The 18,388-nt window shown below is 40.7% G+C and overlaps 2 protein-coding genes and 1 pseudogene across 2 annotated transcripts; 2 read left to right on the top strand and 1 right to left on the bottom strand.

The window, feature by feature from the left end:
- The first annotated feature begins 308 nt into the window (after nucleotides 1–308).
- On the top strand, nucleotides 309–1,465 carry LOC143186510 (uncharacterized; annotated as a pseudogene).
- Nucleotides 1,466–1,565: 100 nt separating this feature from the next.
- LOC143186452 (uncharacterized) lies at nucleotides 1,566–1,967 on the bottom strand. The gene has a single exon (XM_076390127.1). The coding sequence runs from the start codon at nucleotides 1,965–1,967 to the stop codon at nucleotides 1,566–1,568; it is 402 nt and encodes a 133-aa protein (XP_076246242.1).
- Nucleotides 1,968–7,786: 5,819 nt separating this feature from the next.
- Nucleotides 7,787–9,014, top strand: LOC143186453 (uncharacterized). Its single transcript, XM_076390128.1, has 3 exons — nucleotides 7,787–8,582; nucleotides 8,664–8,914; nucleotides 8,991–9,014. Exons 1-3 carry the CDS (start codon nucleotides 7,787–7,789, stop codon nucleotides 9,012–9,014), a joined length of 1,071 nt encoding a protein of 356 aa, XP_076246243.1.
- The last annotated feature ends 9,374 nt before the right edge of the window (nucleotides 9,015–18,388 follow it).

Consider the following 18,388-nt stretch of genomic DNA (forward strand, 5'->3'; position numbering starts at 1 on the left):
TTCATCACAAGTTTCTTCAGTGTCACTACACAAATCATCACTATTTTCACTCAGCCATGGTTGAATATAGTCTACTGCTGTAGATGTCTGACATGGCCCTGTCTGATGTATCTTCAATTGCAATTGATTCATCGATAGGTTATATTCTTGAAGTTGATATAGAATATTGTTGTTAATAAAATAATGTCCTTTGTTCGTCCATTAACACCAATATATTATTTAAATGAAACAATACAACATTCTTAGTAAATAGAATATACTTATATCTTAATTTGAACATTTATAAACTTTATATAATACATCTCAATAACACAGTCACCCAGAAGCAATGGGCAGTATTCATCTTAGCGTATTACACTAGATGTCGCGTTACCTGCTAAAGGCTAATGCACATGAAAACATACGAGTGATAACAAAACAATTAACACCCTAACAAATATCCACAACATCTGCATGATCATCATGCTGATCTACCGTTTTGTCCAACACATGCCAAACCGCCTGGTAAAAAACAGGATAAGTTATTAGCTACATTATACGATAAGGAGCGTTACGTTATACATTATCGCAACTTACAACAGTGTATACATCGTGGTCTTCACATCACAAAGATACATATAGAACGCGATTATATAGAACTCAATACTCAATTTCGAACACGCGCATCAAATGATTTTGAAAAAAATTTGTATAAATTAATGAACAATACAGTATTTGGTAAAACAATGGAAAATGTTCGAAATCATGTTGATGTAAAACTTCTGACAAAATGGGATGGAAGATTTGGTGCAGAGGCGATGATCTCAAAACCTAACTTTCATAGCAGAAGTATTTTTTCAGAAAATTTAATCGCAATTGAGTTGCGTAAACTTATGGTTAAATTCAACAAACCAATTTACGTTGCTATGGCCATTCTAGACATATCAAAAACATGTTTGTACAAATTCCACTACGATTATATGTATCCATTACACCAACGAAATTGTAAAATTATGTATACCGACACAGACAGTTTAATTTATTATATTCAATGTGAAGATGTTTATGAGATGATGAAACGCGATATCCATAGATTCGACACCAGCGATTATCCAATAGACAATGTATATGGTATGCCGCTTGTCAATAAGAAAGTGCCTGGTTTGATGAAAGATGAAAACAGTGGTTCAATAATAACTGAATTCATCGGACTTAGAGCAAAGATGTATGCTTTGAAAGTGTTTGGTAAAAAAGATGTGAAAAAGTTGAAAGGTGTTAAAAACAATGTTGTAGCCAAAATGATAAATTTCGATGACTACAAGCATTGTTTACGTGATGCATTTGAAATAACTCGTCGTCAGTCATTCATAAGGTATATACTATAACAGAATTGAAAATTGCTCTCAATCCAGATGATCATAAGCGATATCTTATAGCTGATTCAAATGATACACTACCTTGGGGGCATTATACAATAACATTGTAAAGGATAGAAGTTGTACAATAATAGATTGAAATTATTTTATGAAAATCGATTTATTTGCATTTTTTTATATTAATATTGTAGTAAAAACATCTTATTATGTTTACAATACATTATTTTTATGTATCCATGAGTTGTGTGAATTATCAAATCCTAACCATTTAACATATACTTTATCATCCTTCCTACGCAATACTTTTTCCACTAAATACACATCGGGGTTGATAACGCGCTGTAATTCATGTTCATAAAATCCTCCTGCAATAGGTTTTCCGCATGAATCTTGTAGCAGATAAGTCACAGAATTAGTTATCTGTACTTTGATTATCTTGAACACTTCAGCTGTCCAATTTGGCGTATATCCTTTGTCGAAAGCGGGTTTGTATTTGCTGATGCGTACAGAGTCACCAACCTTGAATCTCGATGGAGCAGCAATCTTTATATTGCTATATACTGTATTCAAAAGCTTGTCTGCAATTGTAGGGGTAACATCACATGGTCGCATTCCAATAGTTCTATGTTTTCACATGTTGTATTCAGCCACAAGACTTGGTAATGCATCGATCCATCTATATGTTCCATTAAGTGTAAACAGTTTCCACATATGATGTTTTAAAGTACGATTAAAACGTTCCACGATGGATGCCTTCATCACTAAATATGTTGAATAGTGATTAATATTATGTTTTTTTAAGAATCTCTGCACATCAGCATTGTAAAATTCTTTTCCTTGATCGGTTTGTAAATTTTTTGGACATCGATCTCGAATTATTTTTGCGAATGCTTTGGCTACTTCGAAACCATTTTTTGTTTTGAGTGGTACAACCCATGCATATTTGCTTAATGCATCTATAACTGTGAGTATGTAATGATAACCTTCATTGAATCGTGAGTATGGACGCATCTCAACCATATCAGCTTGCCACAGATCATCATATCCATGTACGATAACACGTCTGCGGGGGAAATTTCTTCGAGCTGACGCATGCAACTCCTTTACAAGCTGTTGCTTTTCAAGGCTATGCTTTTCCTTAGATTTCATTGATTTGTAATTGTTGTTACTGCTGTGGTTTGTTATATAATCTTCCTCTTGAGAAAGAGGGTTTAATACTTGCAATACTTGTCGAACATCATTTTGCAGTATTATTAAATTGCTCTGAAATGTAGCCAATCTTTGTTCAAATTCCTCCTGTATCTGTTGAACATTATTCTGTATTGTTACCACATTGTTTTGAAATGTGCTCAACTTTTTCTCAAATTCCTGCTGTTGAACCTTTAAGATTGATATGCATTGTTCCAAGTACTGTTTATTGACTGCATCTGTGTTGACCTCTGGCTGTGCAACATTTCGAATTTTGCAGTATTTTGCATCAAAGTTGGATCCAATCATGCAGAGCGCGTTATCGTGCATATAATTTCGAAACATGCCACTCCATTTATAGTACTCTACTGGTGAGGTCTCATACTTTCTAAGTGATACCCCAAACTTATTGATTGACATTTCGTTGTGAATAAATCAATTATCAGCTTGCAGTTTAATTTATAATGAGACCTGCTTCGCGAAGTTCTTCGAGATAGAAACTCGTTGTCATGTGAATTGTTACCCGCTTGACGCGATGCTTCTAACAAACGCAGGCGATCTACTAATTCATTTGGATCATCCCAATGTATATAATCGATTTGGTTATTGTTTACTGTCATAGCATTTGGTATCTGCGTGTGAACTGTTATGACATTTGGTGTAGTAAGTTCAAATCCTCGACCTGTTCGGCTCTTAATTGTACGCGCAAGTAAGGGAGCAATTATATGTTTATATTTGTAACCTTTGCTTCCCATTATGGGGCTTTGACAGTTATGATCACGCTTGTGTACATTGGTTGCCATCAATATGCTCTTGTATTTTTGCTTATCAGTATCAGTGAACACTGCATCGTCAGGAATTCTCATAAAAATTAATTCATATAAACCTGGTGTTCCAATGTATTTTACACCATCTATAAATATATTGTCATCCTTGTTTATATTGAATTGTTTGTCACCAAGCATTGCATCATTATCATGGAAATATACACCATATACATAATCTATGGCCGTATTTTTATCACTAAAAGTGCACCCATGTATTTGATACCTAATGGGCCAAAATAGCTATGAAGTGCTTCTTGACCTTCGGATGTCTGTAGCTGCTGTCTAGCTGATGTTAGAATCGATTCATTAGTAGTTTCAAAAACATCATCATCATCGATAGTCAGTGATTGTACCACCGGATCCACTGATACAGAAGAAATCGATGATTTGGTTTGTATAACATTTTTTCGTTTCGATTGAATTGGCGTAGAGGTCATGAATGATTTATCCGATGAATGTTTCCGTTTTATATTATTCACTTTTAATTGTACAGGTGTTATTGTATCATTCAATTTAGTATTTGAACTCGATAACAATGATTCATCAGCGTCTATTGCAGAGACATTTTTCACAATCTCTTCATCAGCTTCCATTGTAGAAGTATTTTCCACAATCTGCTTCAAGGGATCGACAAGTGGTTTAAAATATCTGTTCAATGCAGCATCTTCATCCATCTTGCCTGTTTTCAAAGCTCGATATTTTTTGCGAATAGATTCAGCTGTGTTAACTATTTCCTTTGCAATTCTCTCACGGTCCTTAATATCTTGACTATCAATCATTGTTTGAACAGAAACGTTGTTCTCACACGGCGTGACAATTAACAATTGATTGTATTATGGTATTGCAAATTCATTAAATCCTCTCCTGTAACGTCCATTAGACATCGAGCTATCCTTATCGATCACAACAAAGCCATACTTGCGCTGCCATCAACTACGACACAATGCTTTAAAACAGGCTTCGGAATTAACTGCTCTTTTCGGCCGATTTTCAAAGGCGACGCCTCCTTTCTCCCTCGCACGTCACTTCTCTCCGCGGCGGCCCTAGTGCTCGGAAAGCCTCAGGCGCGTGCCACAAGAATCGCGCGTCAGGGGATACCACTGACAAAACAAAAACGCATCAACAATAGTACCTCATGGGTGATGTGGAAATCTATTGATATAAGTGTCGTCGCCCAAATGCGCCACGCACGATTTTTGTGACACGCGCTTGAGCCCTTTCGAGCATTAGGGCCGCCGCGGAGAGAAGTGACGTGCGAGGGAGAAAGGAGGCGTCGCCTTCGAAAATCGGCCGAAAAGAGCAGTTAATTCCGAAGCCTGCTTTAAAATCATCAAAAGACATGTCCGTATTTACATGATCATTATATACATGTTTTAAGTTAGCACCATCCTGTTTAAACAAAATCAATAGATTCGCATTATCGCGTATAAGATATTTGGGAATTTTTGCATACGTTTAACAGAGATAAAAACAGTCTACCTTTGAATGTCTTCCCATTGCAAAAGACTCTCTTATCGTATCTTGTTTGTCACATGCTACGTCATCAAAAATGAAAATTGATTTTGGGAGCGATTCCTCTGGTAAAATAACATCGCAATTGTTTGAAAATTTAAAATAACCAATTTCATCTATCGATGCCAATAAATTCTCCAAATCACTGATATTTCGGCTGCTGCAGGGACTTTGAATACACATAGACATTCTCAAATCGTACACCATAAGGGCTTTCTAATAAACTTATTAACACGTTGGTCTTCCCATAATTGGATGGACCACAAATAATTCCACGTATAGTGTTTGGTAACATATTGCCATGTCTGCATTCCATGTTCTTACCAATTGAATTGGTAAGAATTCTTGAATTCTATTCTATTGTCGAAATTTTTTACACGTATAATCATAGGTTGTCTTACGAACCGTATGTTTTCAAGATTCTGATACATATGCATCCATATCGCACTTATATATGCATGCGCCAAATTAAAATTTGTTCAGTAGTCGAAATGTTTCTCATCATATCAGATGACATCAACATTCATGATTTAACCTCTGAACAGTTGAAATATATACCAAAGAGTATTTTATTGCGCGAGTTTGGTACATATATTGACAAATTGTGGGACAAGCTTCCGGAATATATAAAAGCTGACAAGGAGGTTCAACAATATCGTCGGTATTTGGAACACTACAATCGTCCTTGGCAGCAAACACATATTGAGGGTCCAGCACCACTCATTAAAAACTGTAGTGAATGTCTTCGGCAAAAGTAAAAGCTGGTAGTGGGTTTTTGAATCGGGCAATAAACGCTCTTCCCATTGAATTGCATATTCCTGGATATCAATTTTGTGGTCCAGGAACTCATCTTTCGAAACGATTATCAAGAGGTGATTCAGGCATCAATCCCTTGGATGCTGCATGTCGTGAGCACGATATTGCATATTCACATCGTAACAATATAGGTGAGAGACATACAGCTGACGACATACTCGCTGACAAAGCGCAAAAAGGTATCACTGCAAAAGATTCGACTCTGAGTGAAAAAGCTGCAGCTGCAGCAGTTTGGGCTGCTATGAAAACCAAGACGAAACTTGGAATGGGAATGAAAACAAAAAATAAATGCAAAAATAAGACCGGAACAAAAAGAAAACAGATACTTCCAATTGCAAAACGTGGTGGTATTTTACCTATTTTACCATTGTTAGGTGTTCTGGGCTCATTAGTTGGCGGGGCAGCGGGAGTAGCTAAGGCGATAAACGATAAAAAGGCTACGCAACGTCAGCTGGAAGAAATGCAACGCCACAATCGAGCTATGGAAAGGCAGGGAGTTTATCTCGCTCCATATAAGCGTGGACGAGGCATGCTGAATAAGAGAAAAAAAACGTCAAAAAGGCGTTAAGTATGCCCATAGGAGTAGCAACTGATACACAATTAAGGGAACTCGCCAAATGTATGCATGTTAGGACCATGGAATCTCCAACCGAAGGCGACCTTTGGTCGGTCACGTATACCAACAGACCACGAATCTTGCGGACGAGCCAAATACCCGTTATATAACCGCTTTTTAAACAATTCATATTCCAGTCTTTAGAGGTGTTCATTTGCGCAATGCTTTACCATCAAATGGCGTACATCGAAATGAGAGTGGTATCGTAAACTTGGACAATGTTGAAGCACCTGGCACACATTGAGTAGCGTACGAAAAGAGAGCACATCGAGCTATATATTTTGATAGTTTTGCCAATCTTCGACCACCTAAAGAATTAATGGACTATCTTCAGAAAGATGTCATGAAAATCGAATACAATTACACACTTTATCAACACTACAATCAGCAAAATTGTGGAAAATTGTGTCTACAATTTCTACAAACGGTTGATAGTAAATTTAAAAACGTTGAATCTTTGCAATCATAATTCAGTATGAATTGGGCTGTTTCTTGAAACATGTTGATAACATTTACATTAAGTGGTAAGAGTAGCATTTTGGCGGTAAGCTATTTTCTGCCTATAGATTTGAGTGATGATACGTATGAGCTTGGTCTAACAGTTTTTAAAACATATAATACGGTACCAAATGTGAATTCTTTGAACAACACATTTTACTTTGATGAGGATGACAAAGCAATAGTGATTCCCGATGGATCATATGAGTTTTATGCAATAAGAAAGTATCTAAATCGCGCAATTATGCAGACTACTCCTCGTTCTAATAATTATGTAAAAACAGATGTATCTAAAATGAATATCAACTTTGACATTAATGATGATGATAACAATGTCTATGATAATTTATTAATTCGGGCTAATAATAATACCATGAAGAGTGAAATAAAGTGTGCTTATTGAATAAACTTTACCAAACCTAACAACATTGGTTCATTGTTAGGATTCTCATCCACTCGCGTTTTGAAACCACATCAGTGGCATGAATCGGATAGCTCAATTGATATCATGGATGTAAACATTATTCGAGTAGAATGCAATATAACTGCTGGCGCATACAACAATGATAAGTCTGCACATACGATACATGAATTTCCCCCAAACGTACCACCAGGATATAAAATATCAGAAACGCCTGCTCAAGTCATTTACCTTCCAGTCATTGCACGGAACATTACGGACCTACCAATACACATCATAGATCAGACTGGATGATTAATTGATTTTCGTGGAGAAGACATTACTGTAAGGTCACACGTACGGCGACGTCGATAATACATGTATTACATGTAAATGAGATGCTTGTATTCAACGAAACACAGCATCAAAAAACGTTTTCCCTTACAAATAAAACTGCATGCAACATTAAGGCTTCCCCTAAATACATTAAGAAGAAAAAAAGAGAGAAGTTAAGTGCAGTGAATATCGCATTTTTAAAATCATTGGGATTGATTGTGCATAATTATTAAAAATAATGGATATTTTAAATATTGTAGAACAACCCATGTTCGACGATCGTATCGTCAAGCATGAAGCTCATACATACAATCCGTATGCTAACTCGACGTTTGGATATAACGATGAGATAAGAATACCTATACAACAACAAGATCTATACACGTTACCATGTGAGAGTTTTCTATACGTGGAAGGTAAAGTGGTTATAAGAAAACCAAATGATGCATCAATTATAAAGTTGGGAAATAATTGCATAGCATTCATGTTTGAAGAAATTCAATACGAACTGAATGGTGCGGAAATTGATTGCAATAGAAACGTTGGAATAACTAGCACACTTAAGAACTACATATCATTTACATGCGATGAAGATAAAATTATGAAGAATGCTGGATGGAACATTAGATGGAACGATGAGAAGAATGTAAATTACCATTTCAATTTTTGCGTACTACTAAAAATTTTATTGGGATTTTGTGAAAATTATAAACACATAGTAATTAACGCTCGTCACGAGCTAATCTTAATACGATCACGCAATGATAACAATTGTCTTGTAGGATCTTCAATGCTAGAACCTGAAATCGAATTATTTAAAGTACAATGGCGCATACCACATGTGATATTGAATGATATTACTAAACTATCATTAGTACGTGTTTTAGAAAGTGGGCGAAATTTGAGCATGTATTTTGGTTCGTGGGATCTGTATGAGTATCCTATGTTACAAAACACGACTAAGCATTCTTGGTCTGTTAAAACGGCTACACAATTGGAAAAGCCGCGACATGTAATTTTTGCTTTGCAAACTGGTAAAAAAAATATAATGAGTGAAAATGCTACAGAGTTTGATAACTGTAAGCTATCCAACGTGAAAATTTATCTCAATTCAGAATTTTATCCATATGACGATCTAAACACTGATTTCAACAGAAATAAATATGCCCTTTTGTATAACATGTATATACATTTTTCTAAGGCATATTACACATATAGCAATAGACAAGCGTCACATCAAAATGATTCAATCAACAACAGTACTGTGGATGTGCGAATAGAATTTGATTGTGGTGAAAATATTCCCGCAAATACTACCATTATGGTTCGATATGGAATGATCATGGTTCAATGTGGTTCAATTGCGGTTCGTTACGCTTCAATCATAGGTCGATATAGATTGATTATTGTTCAACATGATTCGACTGATGATTGATTTGTAGACCAATAATGATGCAATTACTTAATATAGTATTAATAAGAAGCAGTTATGATTAGGAACTTGATCCTCGCTCCTGAATATACATATACCATATAACACATATGTTAGAATCGCTTAAAGAAAGTGATCTAACTGGGGTCCGGACAAGGTGAGAATGAGGGTATAGAAAAAGAAACAAGTACACTCGATTAAATTTGAGTCGGTCCTTACAAGGTCTTATTTACGACGTTTATTTTAATCTTTTTCGGGCGTGGCGGGGGGTCCTCTCTTTTCCTGGACGGTGGGCTCCTCGTCCGTGGCAGACTGCGACGGGGCTGTCGATGGAGGCGGCCCTGGTCCTGGCGACGCCGGTCAGCGACGCTGGCGTCTGGAAAAGAAAATAGCGGCGGAACCGCGACGGTAAGCGAGAGTGTAAGTCAAGCTATACCGAATATTCCCGACTCCTGGCTGTGACAACAAGCCTGTATGGAGGGGATAGCAATATCTTGCCTGTAACGCGAAGGTAATGCAGTGGACTGTATGATCGACTTTCCTTTACAATTAAAAGGATCATCGACCGGCGAATGCGCAGAGAAGAGGAACCTCTTCTCTACATCTTATGCACCTTATAAAAAGGTTAGCGTTGGGTGAATCCCTACGAGAGCAGAGATCCGCGAGCTATGAGATGCACTATGCCTAGCTGGTGCTAGGCTCAGAGGCTGGTGACGGCCAGAGGCTCTACGATGCCGTTCACTGCACCGTGTGCATCTATTCGTCACACGGGGGTTGCTTCTAAACGGGTAGTAAAGCGCGAGTAACGCAGAGGTGATAAGCACTTACGTTTACTCTATCTGGATTTACCCGTCAAACAATGCTCCTGAGCAGTGAGCTCGATGCTCTTCCGCCGATAAGCAAACTCAGAGAATCGTGAAAATCACCGATTCCACGAGTGCATTCAATCGCTACAGCAATCTCTTTTTTGCAGGCTGATTCATCTGTCGCACGTATAATACGTGTTAACCGAACAGACGAATAGATTAAGCCGCAAGAGAAAATCGTTCGATCAGTGAGGATTATGCTCTTCGAGTACTTCGAGCTTGTTGGAGAAACCAAGAAGCTCTATTCAAAGTAATCTCGAAATGGCTACACTTCTGCTAATCGAACTGTTATCTGTCAAAGACTGGAACAAGACTGACTGCGAGACTCGCACGTGTCTCCGCGAATGCGCGGAATACGGTAATTAGTCGCGGCGACCTTCGGTTGGTCACGTAGATCAACATACAACCATGTTTGCGAACGAGATAGAGTTCTCATTATGTTAACGCTTTTTTAAACACATCACTACATTGTCTCTGTAGCTAACGCTGTGAGACTGTAGAATCTTGCCATGTAGGTGAATGATAAGAATGATGATCTAGTGGCGACAAAACTAGTGGGGATAGCTACATATAACGTGTGATCTGCTGGAACATTGTCGCAGTTCAGAATAAAAAATCTATAAAATCGAAATTATATTTTGTGTGTAATGGAAAATGTACCACAAAAATTGGAATCGGCAGCGCTGAATATCGTAAGTACTATTTTCACTTTAATTATACTTTAATTAAGCTGTAACGAGCTACTCTCGGGAGTACTTTCAGATAGTGACATTGTATTAAGAGTAACTGAAAAGATATTGTTTGAGAGTACTCCCAAGAGTAGCTCGCGCTCGCTTTTACTTTCTCAAGTGTCCACGTACCCTAAATTTATACAATTAATTTTTTCTGTATGTTTCAGCTTATAAACCATTGGTTTATAAGGTTTCATGCAATGCAACGTCGGCGGCGACAACAAAACATCTATGAAGAGCACCAGGCGTATCACGCCGTAAGTATCATTTTGAATAATACATTTTAATAAAATACTTATTCTAAAATACTTATTATAATAAAATATTATAATACGATTTTCTAATAATTAAATATGTTAATAAATTAAAAACTTATATAATATTTTTTATATGTTTCAGGTAATTAACTACTCCAGAAGAATAGACTAAAGAATTCTTTATTTTTTAATCTTTTATTTTTTATTTTTTTATTTCTTTATTTTTTATTTTATATCTATATTGTAAATAAAATATTATTTTTTACTTTCTAATTAATAAAATATAATTACCTACAGTATGTCCCACGAAATCCTGGACAGTCGATTATTTGCTAACCTATTAAAGATACGAAAAAAGTTTTTATATGAAATTGAATGGTAAGAGGGGCCTGATTTATTGGCCGTAACAATTTCTTTTTATCATTATTGTTTACACAGATATGAAAGTTAAGTTTGGTTTTTTAAATGGGATTATATATATTTTTTTTTATCAATAGATAGTACGTTTCAAGACGAATTCAGCAAACATTAGTGTATACACCTTTTTTCAAATAATTTTTAAAATATTACGCGTAAAAGTTTACTGATTTTCGGTGGAAGATTTAGGCCTGCCGTTCCTACCACAGTCTCTTCGTATCAGTTTCAAGAGGCACGGTTTAACACGTTGCGTGCGGGGGTAAAAAAATGGTCGAAAAAGTTTTGTCCGATTGTATACTAGCGCGCGGCAGTGTCACGTAAAACACGATGCGGAAAGTTTTAATGGAAAAGTCTTTTTGAAGAGAGTGATTTGAGGCCGTAATAATCGTAACACCGGAATATGAATAACTTTGATTTATTAACAAGAGCTTATGTTCTCAATATATTGAGAGTTAAACAATAACTAACTCAGGAGTGCGACTCCGAGAGATATTTATACTAAGGGGATTGTGTTTTCAGTAAGACCGTGTGCAAAGGTGTCTATGTAGGAATGTGTGCAAAGGCATCCTATTGTTCAGGTGAGATGTCATCCGATGCACGCTTCATGTGGGAAAGTGTCCAGTAGTTCGGTGGGAAGATGTCATTCGAAGCACAAGGTATTCGATCAATAATGTGCTATCCGAGAGCGAAGAGGCACGTTACAGCAGCACCGTCGGGTCAATACTTCTCCGGGGAAACGGGCTCAACTCGATAGATCTACCCTGTCGCGCGTCGAACGTGTTAACCAGTAGCATCTTAAGTGTGGTCGAGAGTCGAGACTCCCTACTGTGCTTCCTGGTCTCGCAAATTTTCTTCCACCGAAAATCAGTAAACTTTTACGCGTAATATCTTAAAAACTATTTGAAAAAAGGTGTATACATTAATGTTTGCTGAATTCGTCTTGAAACGTACTTTCTATTGATCAAAAAATATATATATATAATCCCATTTAAAAAACTAAACTTAACTTTCATATCTCTGTAAACAATAATGATAAAAAAAAATTGTTACGGCCAATAAATCAGCCCCCTCTTGCCATTCAATTTCATATAAAAACTTTTTTCGTATCTTGAATAGGTTAACAAATAATCGACTGTCCAGGATTTCGTGGGACATACTGTATAACGTTTCCCCTTCCCAATAAATAATAGGTGATTAAAAATTAAAATTTCATATTCTTAATCGCATATTACTCTATTACTCTACTTACTTACTGCATATATGTGCTTCAATTATGAAGCACAACCCCGACTTAACCCAGACCTAGACCAGATCTTAGAGTAATAGGGATAGACCTCTGGTCTGAGTTAGGTCTTAAAACCATTCTTCTTCTCCCCAAAACTTATGTAATACTGATTGATAAAAATGCAAAATGATGGCAATATTCTTACCCAGTAACCATTTGCATTTTTATCGATCAATTCTTTTCGTTGGTAAAACAGTACCTTTCCCGCTCCCATATTTACATTTTTATGGATCAATTTTCCGTCAGTAAAACAGATTTGCACTTTTATCAACCAATGTTCAGTCGGTAAAACAGAGTTTCACTGTTATCGATCAATCGTCCGTCGGTAAAACAGATTGGCATTTTTACCGATCAATTCTTCCGTCGGTAAAACAGTGTTGCATTGATTTTAACCTATTGCAGTCGTGACGTCAGCAGGTGTGACGTCACCAGCCCCCCCCCCCCCCCCCCCCCGGTGACGTCAGCCCCCTAGTCAGTAGCAGGAGTATACACCCTAGGGGTCGCCGACACCGATGTCTTTCGTGCGACTGTCTCGGTGGGTCGCATGCGTCCCCCATCGACTGAAACCAGAGCCCTAGCCCTAGCCGCTTTCTTTCTCCTTCTCCTCCACTGCGTTGGGGTTTCTCCCGACGCACTGTGAGGCGGTGGTATCGTCGCCGTGGCCGCGGGTGACTTCTGCAACCGTGTTGGCTCCTCCCACTTTTCATTTGGGGGGGTATTCCTGCGGGCAAAGAGCACAATTTCGGCCCTTAGCCCCCGAAACTTCTTCTCCACCGCATCTCCGACTCCAGCCGAGCGTTCTGCTGTTCGAGCGTCTTCTGGCTGGCGGTGGTTACAGTCCGCTGCTGTATCTCTACAGCAGCAACACTTATTATGCTTGCTGTCATCTTCAACTTACGGACAAATATCCCCTTCAAGTTGCCAGAATCCGAGACAACCCTTTCCACCCCCGACAGATGTTAGCTGATCAGCCCGTCCAAAGAGCCCGTATCCTGATTCATCATTTCCGCTTTGAGGAAATCGTCGAACAGCAGCGCATTCTGCTTTTTCTTCTTCCTCTTATCTTCACGTCCCCCACCCTCGACAGCCGTTGAGGGCAATTGCCTTTTCCGACTGCTGATCGATGTTCCAGGTCTCAGGTACATTGCAGATTGGTGGGCGGTCACACTACCTTCGTCGCCGGAGGACAGGCACATCCCCTCCTTGCCCACACTCCCCGTTTCCTACTCCCCACTCCCGCCTGCGCCAGGTTTGCTCCAGTTCGGACCTAAGTACTGCCTCAGGGTCCAACTGACAGGGACCGCTCCGCGCGGGCTCGTCTTTGGAGGCACTATCTTCTGCATTAGCCAGTTGTTCGGCCGCTGCAGTTCTCTCAACTCCGGCTTCAGATATGGACCTAGAGGAACGAACCCGTTCGACCCACTCTTGTAGACCCCCACCCGAGGATGAGCTGCTACACTTGGTCTTTTGTCGCGCTGTCCCCCGTCACAGGGATATTTCCCAGCGCCGAGCTGCGAGATCTATTCAAGTCGCCTTGCGACTCCCCCTCCTTCCTGAATGTTTTTGTTTGTTTCGACATTGTGGGAGATATTAAATTCCTCCTGTTCGCCCATCATGGGATCTCCACCGCAGTTGGGAGTAGTTCCCCGGGTAAGAAAAGCCCTAGTTGTAGTTGGTGCCAAAATCGAGAAGCGGCTTATCGGGTGGTCAGCCGTATTGGCACCTGTTGACTCTACAAAAAATGTCACGGGATAGGCCCGCGCACTACATGATGCTAAATGTTTAACGTCACCCCTATCGAGAGGGCGGGTATCCATCCGGTTTACGTTCCGTCTCGCGGGGTATGAGGGAATACTGACCAGGTAATCCCCCACACCTGCGCACAGTTGAGCTCGCTTCAACCCCGACATAGGCTCCAGTCAGTACCTGGGGAGTGGGTTTCCCACGTTTCGCATGCCGCTTCAGGCGACCTGTGCCATAATTTCAGGACTTACAGTTACGCATCTTCCACCGCAGAGGCTAGCTACAGACTTCACCCAGGTACCCCGGTCGGGGTGCTCCTACTCCACCCCTTGGTAAGTCTGCCGGGAATATCGACGAGCCACCGGCCCCAGCCCATTCACACACATCCACCCACACACTAACACACTCACATACATACGCACACGCACACGATCTCAGTACCGGGACGCAGGAGACACGACCTCTCGGTCACGCTCACCGGCCCGGGCCCGAGGCTTCCCCTATCCACCATCTGGGGATGCGCCACGTAGGGTTCACCTCTCCTCCCATCTGGACAACCAGACAGGTCCGTGGACCGATCTCAGACCTAACTCAGACCTTTTTCTTCTGTTTTAGAATGATTTTAAAATACCCTATGATTTTAAAATACTTTTAAAATACCCTATTGTAACGTTTATACCCAGCACGCACTGTAAAAGCGAGTTTTGAGACCTAGGTCTCCGAAATTGGGTCGAATTCAGAAACCGACTTCGGATCCGCGATCCTGATAAAAAATCACGCCGAAATGATGCCCCATATGTGGGGGTCGCGTGGTCCCCCCAGGTCCGATATCTGGACGGTGAGCTTGACTCCTCCATAAGTGCGCACGGGACCCTCCGCTCCCACCATATAAACCGTACGCTTGTGTACACGAAAAAGTGTATATTTTCCTAACTTAAGTCTAATCGAGTCTCTCACTCATTTCGCTCCTCGTCGTCGCTCTGTGACGATGCTGGAATGGAGCTATCGGTGTCCTTTTCCCTCTACTGCTTGGCTTGTCGAACTGTGCTTCTCTCACACACTAGTCTTATGTACTATACAGCGTCCTTTGCGCACTTATTACTACTCGCGTTTAGCGTCTTTGTCCTACACACTATGAAATTAATATGGCACTTGCGAGCTACTGGGATGTCCTTGTCTCACGTACTGTTAGGCCTATGCCTTGTATTAAACTGTCCTTTACTAACACTCGTTCGAAGTCTATTTTCTCAGAGTTTTTGAGAGGTTTTCACTCGCGCGGATGCCCCGCTGTTTCTTTCGCACTCGTGAGCCCTTCCCACTCCAAAAAATTCCAAGATAGAATTTTTTCTTTTCTAATCTTCAAACTTCGCACGGTAGCTTCGAAACACGATTTCAACTCGCCAAGACAATTCAAACCATCCTCAGACCTAACATTTTTTTTTTTTTTTTAACTTGGAGAAATGCCTAACGCACACAACGTGGAGGGGGGAGGGGGCGAGTAGTGTGGGACTTCCACCTACTAGAACTCCACGGTGGCCATAGTCGGCGCATGAGGGGAACTCCGGGAACTCTTGCGAATACTTCCGGAGTCGCACGGAGCTGAGCTCCCCACCTGGTCGCGGACGCCTCGCGCTACGCGTCCAGCACCCGCGACCCCTTTTCTTCCCTGAACAGGATTGGCTCCGCCGAGGAGGCCGCAACCCCGACGACACCCCTTCTGGGCCTTATTGAATGGATGCCACCGAGTCCCCAACCCGATGACCTCAGGCCCTGGCGGTCCCGCGCACGGCTGGCGGGCTCAATGGCCGCGCCCGCTGCCCGAATAAGCGTGGGAGCCGCCTGTTTTTGCTGGGCGGATTACGGTTCCGCTCGGACCGAGGGACGAGCGAACAGTTCAGGGTGGACCAGCCCCGCCGATGGCTGGGGCGGCTCGAATACGCTGCCCCCCAGTTTGCCGCGCCCCTCTTCTTTCGGCGCGGGCGGGGCATGACTTCCTCACAGAAGGAGGCGATCGCCAGCAATCGCGGCCACACGACTGGGAGGAAGAGGTCGCTGCCTATCTCCCTCATCTTGCCACTGAGCCGCAAAGGCGGCGCACTTCTCCAGTGCGTGTTGCGCGGAGTCCAGCTCCGCGCCTCACTGGTAGCACTTGGTCGTCGCCTCGGCGCAAACCTTCTCCAGGTACCCTCCGAAACAGCCATATCCAGAGAGTACCTGGGTCATTCGATAGGTGAGCCGCCATGCTCGCGGACCAACCAGCTATCGAAGCTGGGCAGGACCGCCCCTGCCGCCCGCTAAAGGTCGGCGCCGCTCCGCAGGAACTGACGCCGCCATATTTCGCAGGCGGACCTTCGGGACTGGCGCCTCATTTCTGCCTTGACTGCCATGTCCGGCAGAGCGTCCCCAGCCAGACGGAGGGCTTGCAGACGCCGATATACATCGGCGCTTGCCTCCGCCTGAATGTCGTCGAAGAACCCAGACCTAACCCAGAACTTTCTTTTTAACGAGTATTTCCCACTGTTTATTTTAAATTTCTTCTTTTTTCTTCTTCCCTTTCTTTATTTTAATATAAGTTTTTACTATTTTTAAAAGACTCCTCATAGAGACTCTTTTTCCCATCATTCTGTTGGTTCATAATATCTCCTATTCTCGTTTTCTCTCTTCTATTTCCTATATAATCTACTATTTTCTATATCTCTTTCTCAAATTTTATTTTAGTAGTTTAATTATTAATTTTTATTTCCTACAGGTTCTATTATTCTCTAACTTCTATTTCTTTCCAGGTCTAATTTTATTTTATTTTCAGGTTGACTCATCTGGTATTAATATTTTTCTCTTTTCAGGTTTAATATTTTTTCAGGTATAACTGTTCAAAATATTTCTTCCCTACTAATTCTATTTTATTTTCTGTTTCACGTTTCGGCTTTCGGTCGCTGTAGGATCGTATTATCCCATCCTGGCTTTCATCGGTTAATGGATTCTAAGGTAAGTTTGTTGTATTCTATCCTCCACTAACTCCCTTAAGAATATCTTCTGTCCTTTTCTATCTTGTTTCAGGTCGCGCATTGCGCAGTAGCGGTTCTCCTGCTCTCTAGGCTATTCTACTCCTATTCTAAGTAAGTTTTTTGGACTTTTATTAACTATTTCTCTTAATCTAGATGTATTCTACCTATTTCGTGCAATAAAATATTTTGTGTATTATTGACCCTTTTAATCCCTTATTTTGGTCTAAATTTCCCCGACTTTTTGGTTTCCTCTCCACAGTTCCCTAGCATCTTCGCATTAAAACATCGCGTTCATAAAAACGTACGGAATTTGTATCTCGCTTTCTTGTAACATTCGTTTCCGTTTCATTTTCGCTCTCGCCACGTGCTCGAGCGGCCGGCGGCCGTCTTGTCGCAAAGCTATACGCCGCTGGGCATCTGCGCCTGGCGCACTGCATTCCTCTATACGTTCCTGTATCTTCTTTCCACTATCTTTTAGGCGCTTTTTATTTCCTTTTATTTCTATTATTTTTAAATATTTTATACTTTCCCTAAACCTTCAATCTTTAATATTAAATTTAATCTGTTAGTTGATTACCAGACTTTCATTCTGTTTAAAAAGCGGTTATGTAACGGGCATTTGCCTCGTGCGCGAGATTCTTGGTCTGTTGACATACATGACCGAACGAAGGTCGCCTTCGGTTGGAGATTCAGTTGTCCTAATAACAAAACACGGTAAATTGTCGTATGCCTCGTTTTAATCGTTACAATTGAAGTTCAAACAAGGTGAGCATTGTCGAGCAACGGTTTTGAACTCCAGGCCCGATGTCGAGTGGGGACATCGGAGCCTGAAGGAGAGAGAGAGAGTGAATCGTATCACATTAGAAAGGTACAAAAGATAATTGGCGAGCGCTGCATAGCGCCAAAATTAGCGTGTTTCGCATTTAACGGAGACACACGCAATTCTCGCAGCAGTCGTCTTTCGGCAGTAGTCTTGCGGCAGTCCTTTCGACAGGTCATCAAGCATAGTCAGCATAATCAGTTTCACAATCTCAAGTAGCTTGGTCGCCAAATGCTTGAAATCCTACACTTGCATTACACTGGTGACTAGTGAATTGCTTTGCT

Source organism: Calliopsis andreniformis, unplaced genomic scaffold (genome assembly GCF_051401765.1).
Source record: "Calliopsis andreniformis isolate RMS-2024a unplaced genomic scaffold, iyCalAndr_principal scaffold0001, whole genome shotgun sequence".
Lineage (NCBI taxonomy): Eukaryota > Metazoa > Arthropoda > Insecta > Hymenoptera > Andrenidae > Calliopsis > Calliopsis andreniformis.

What these genes read in the sequence shown, in the direction of transcription:
- LOC143186452 (XM_076390127.1), bottom strand. Translation starts at nt 1,967, where the DNA reads ATGCGACCATGTGATGTTACCCCTACAATTGCAGACAAGCTTTTGAAT.
- LOC143186453 (XM_076390128.1), top strand. Translation starts at nt 7,787, where the DNA reads ATGGATATTTTAAATATTGTAGAACAACCCATGTTCGACGATCGTATC. An exon ending in AATTTTTGCTTTGCAAACTG is followed by an intron (nt 8,583 to 8,663) that starts GTAAAAAAAATA and finishes ATCTCAATTCAG; the next exon opens with AATTTTATCCATATGACGAT. An exon ending in TTCAATGTGGTTCAATTGCG is followed by an intron (nt 8,915 to 8,990) that starts GTTCGTTACGCT and finishes ATTGATTTGTAG; the next exon opens with ACCAATAATGATGCAATTAC.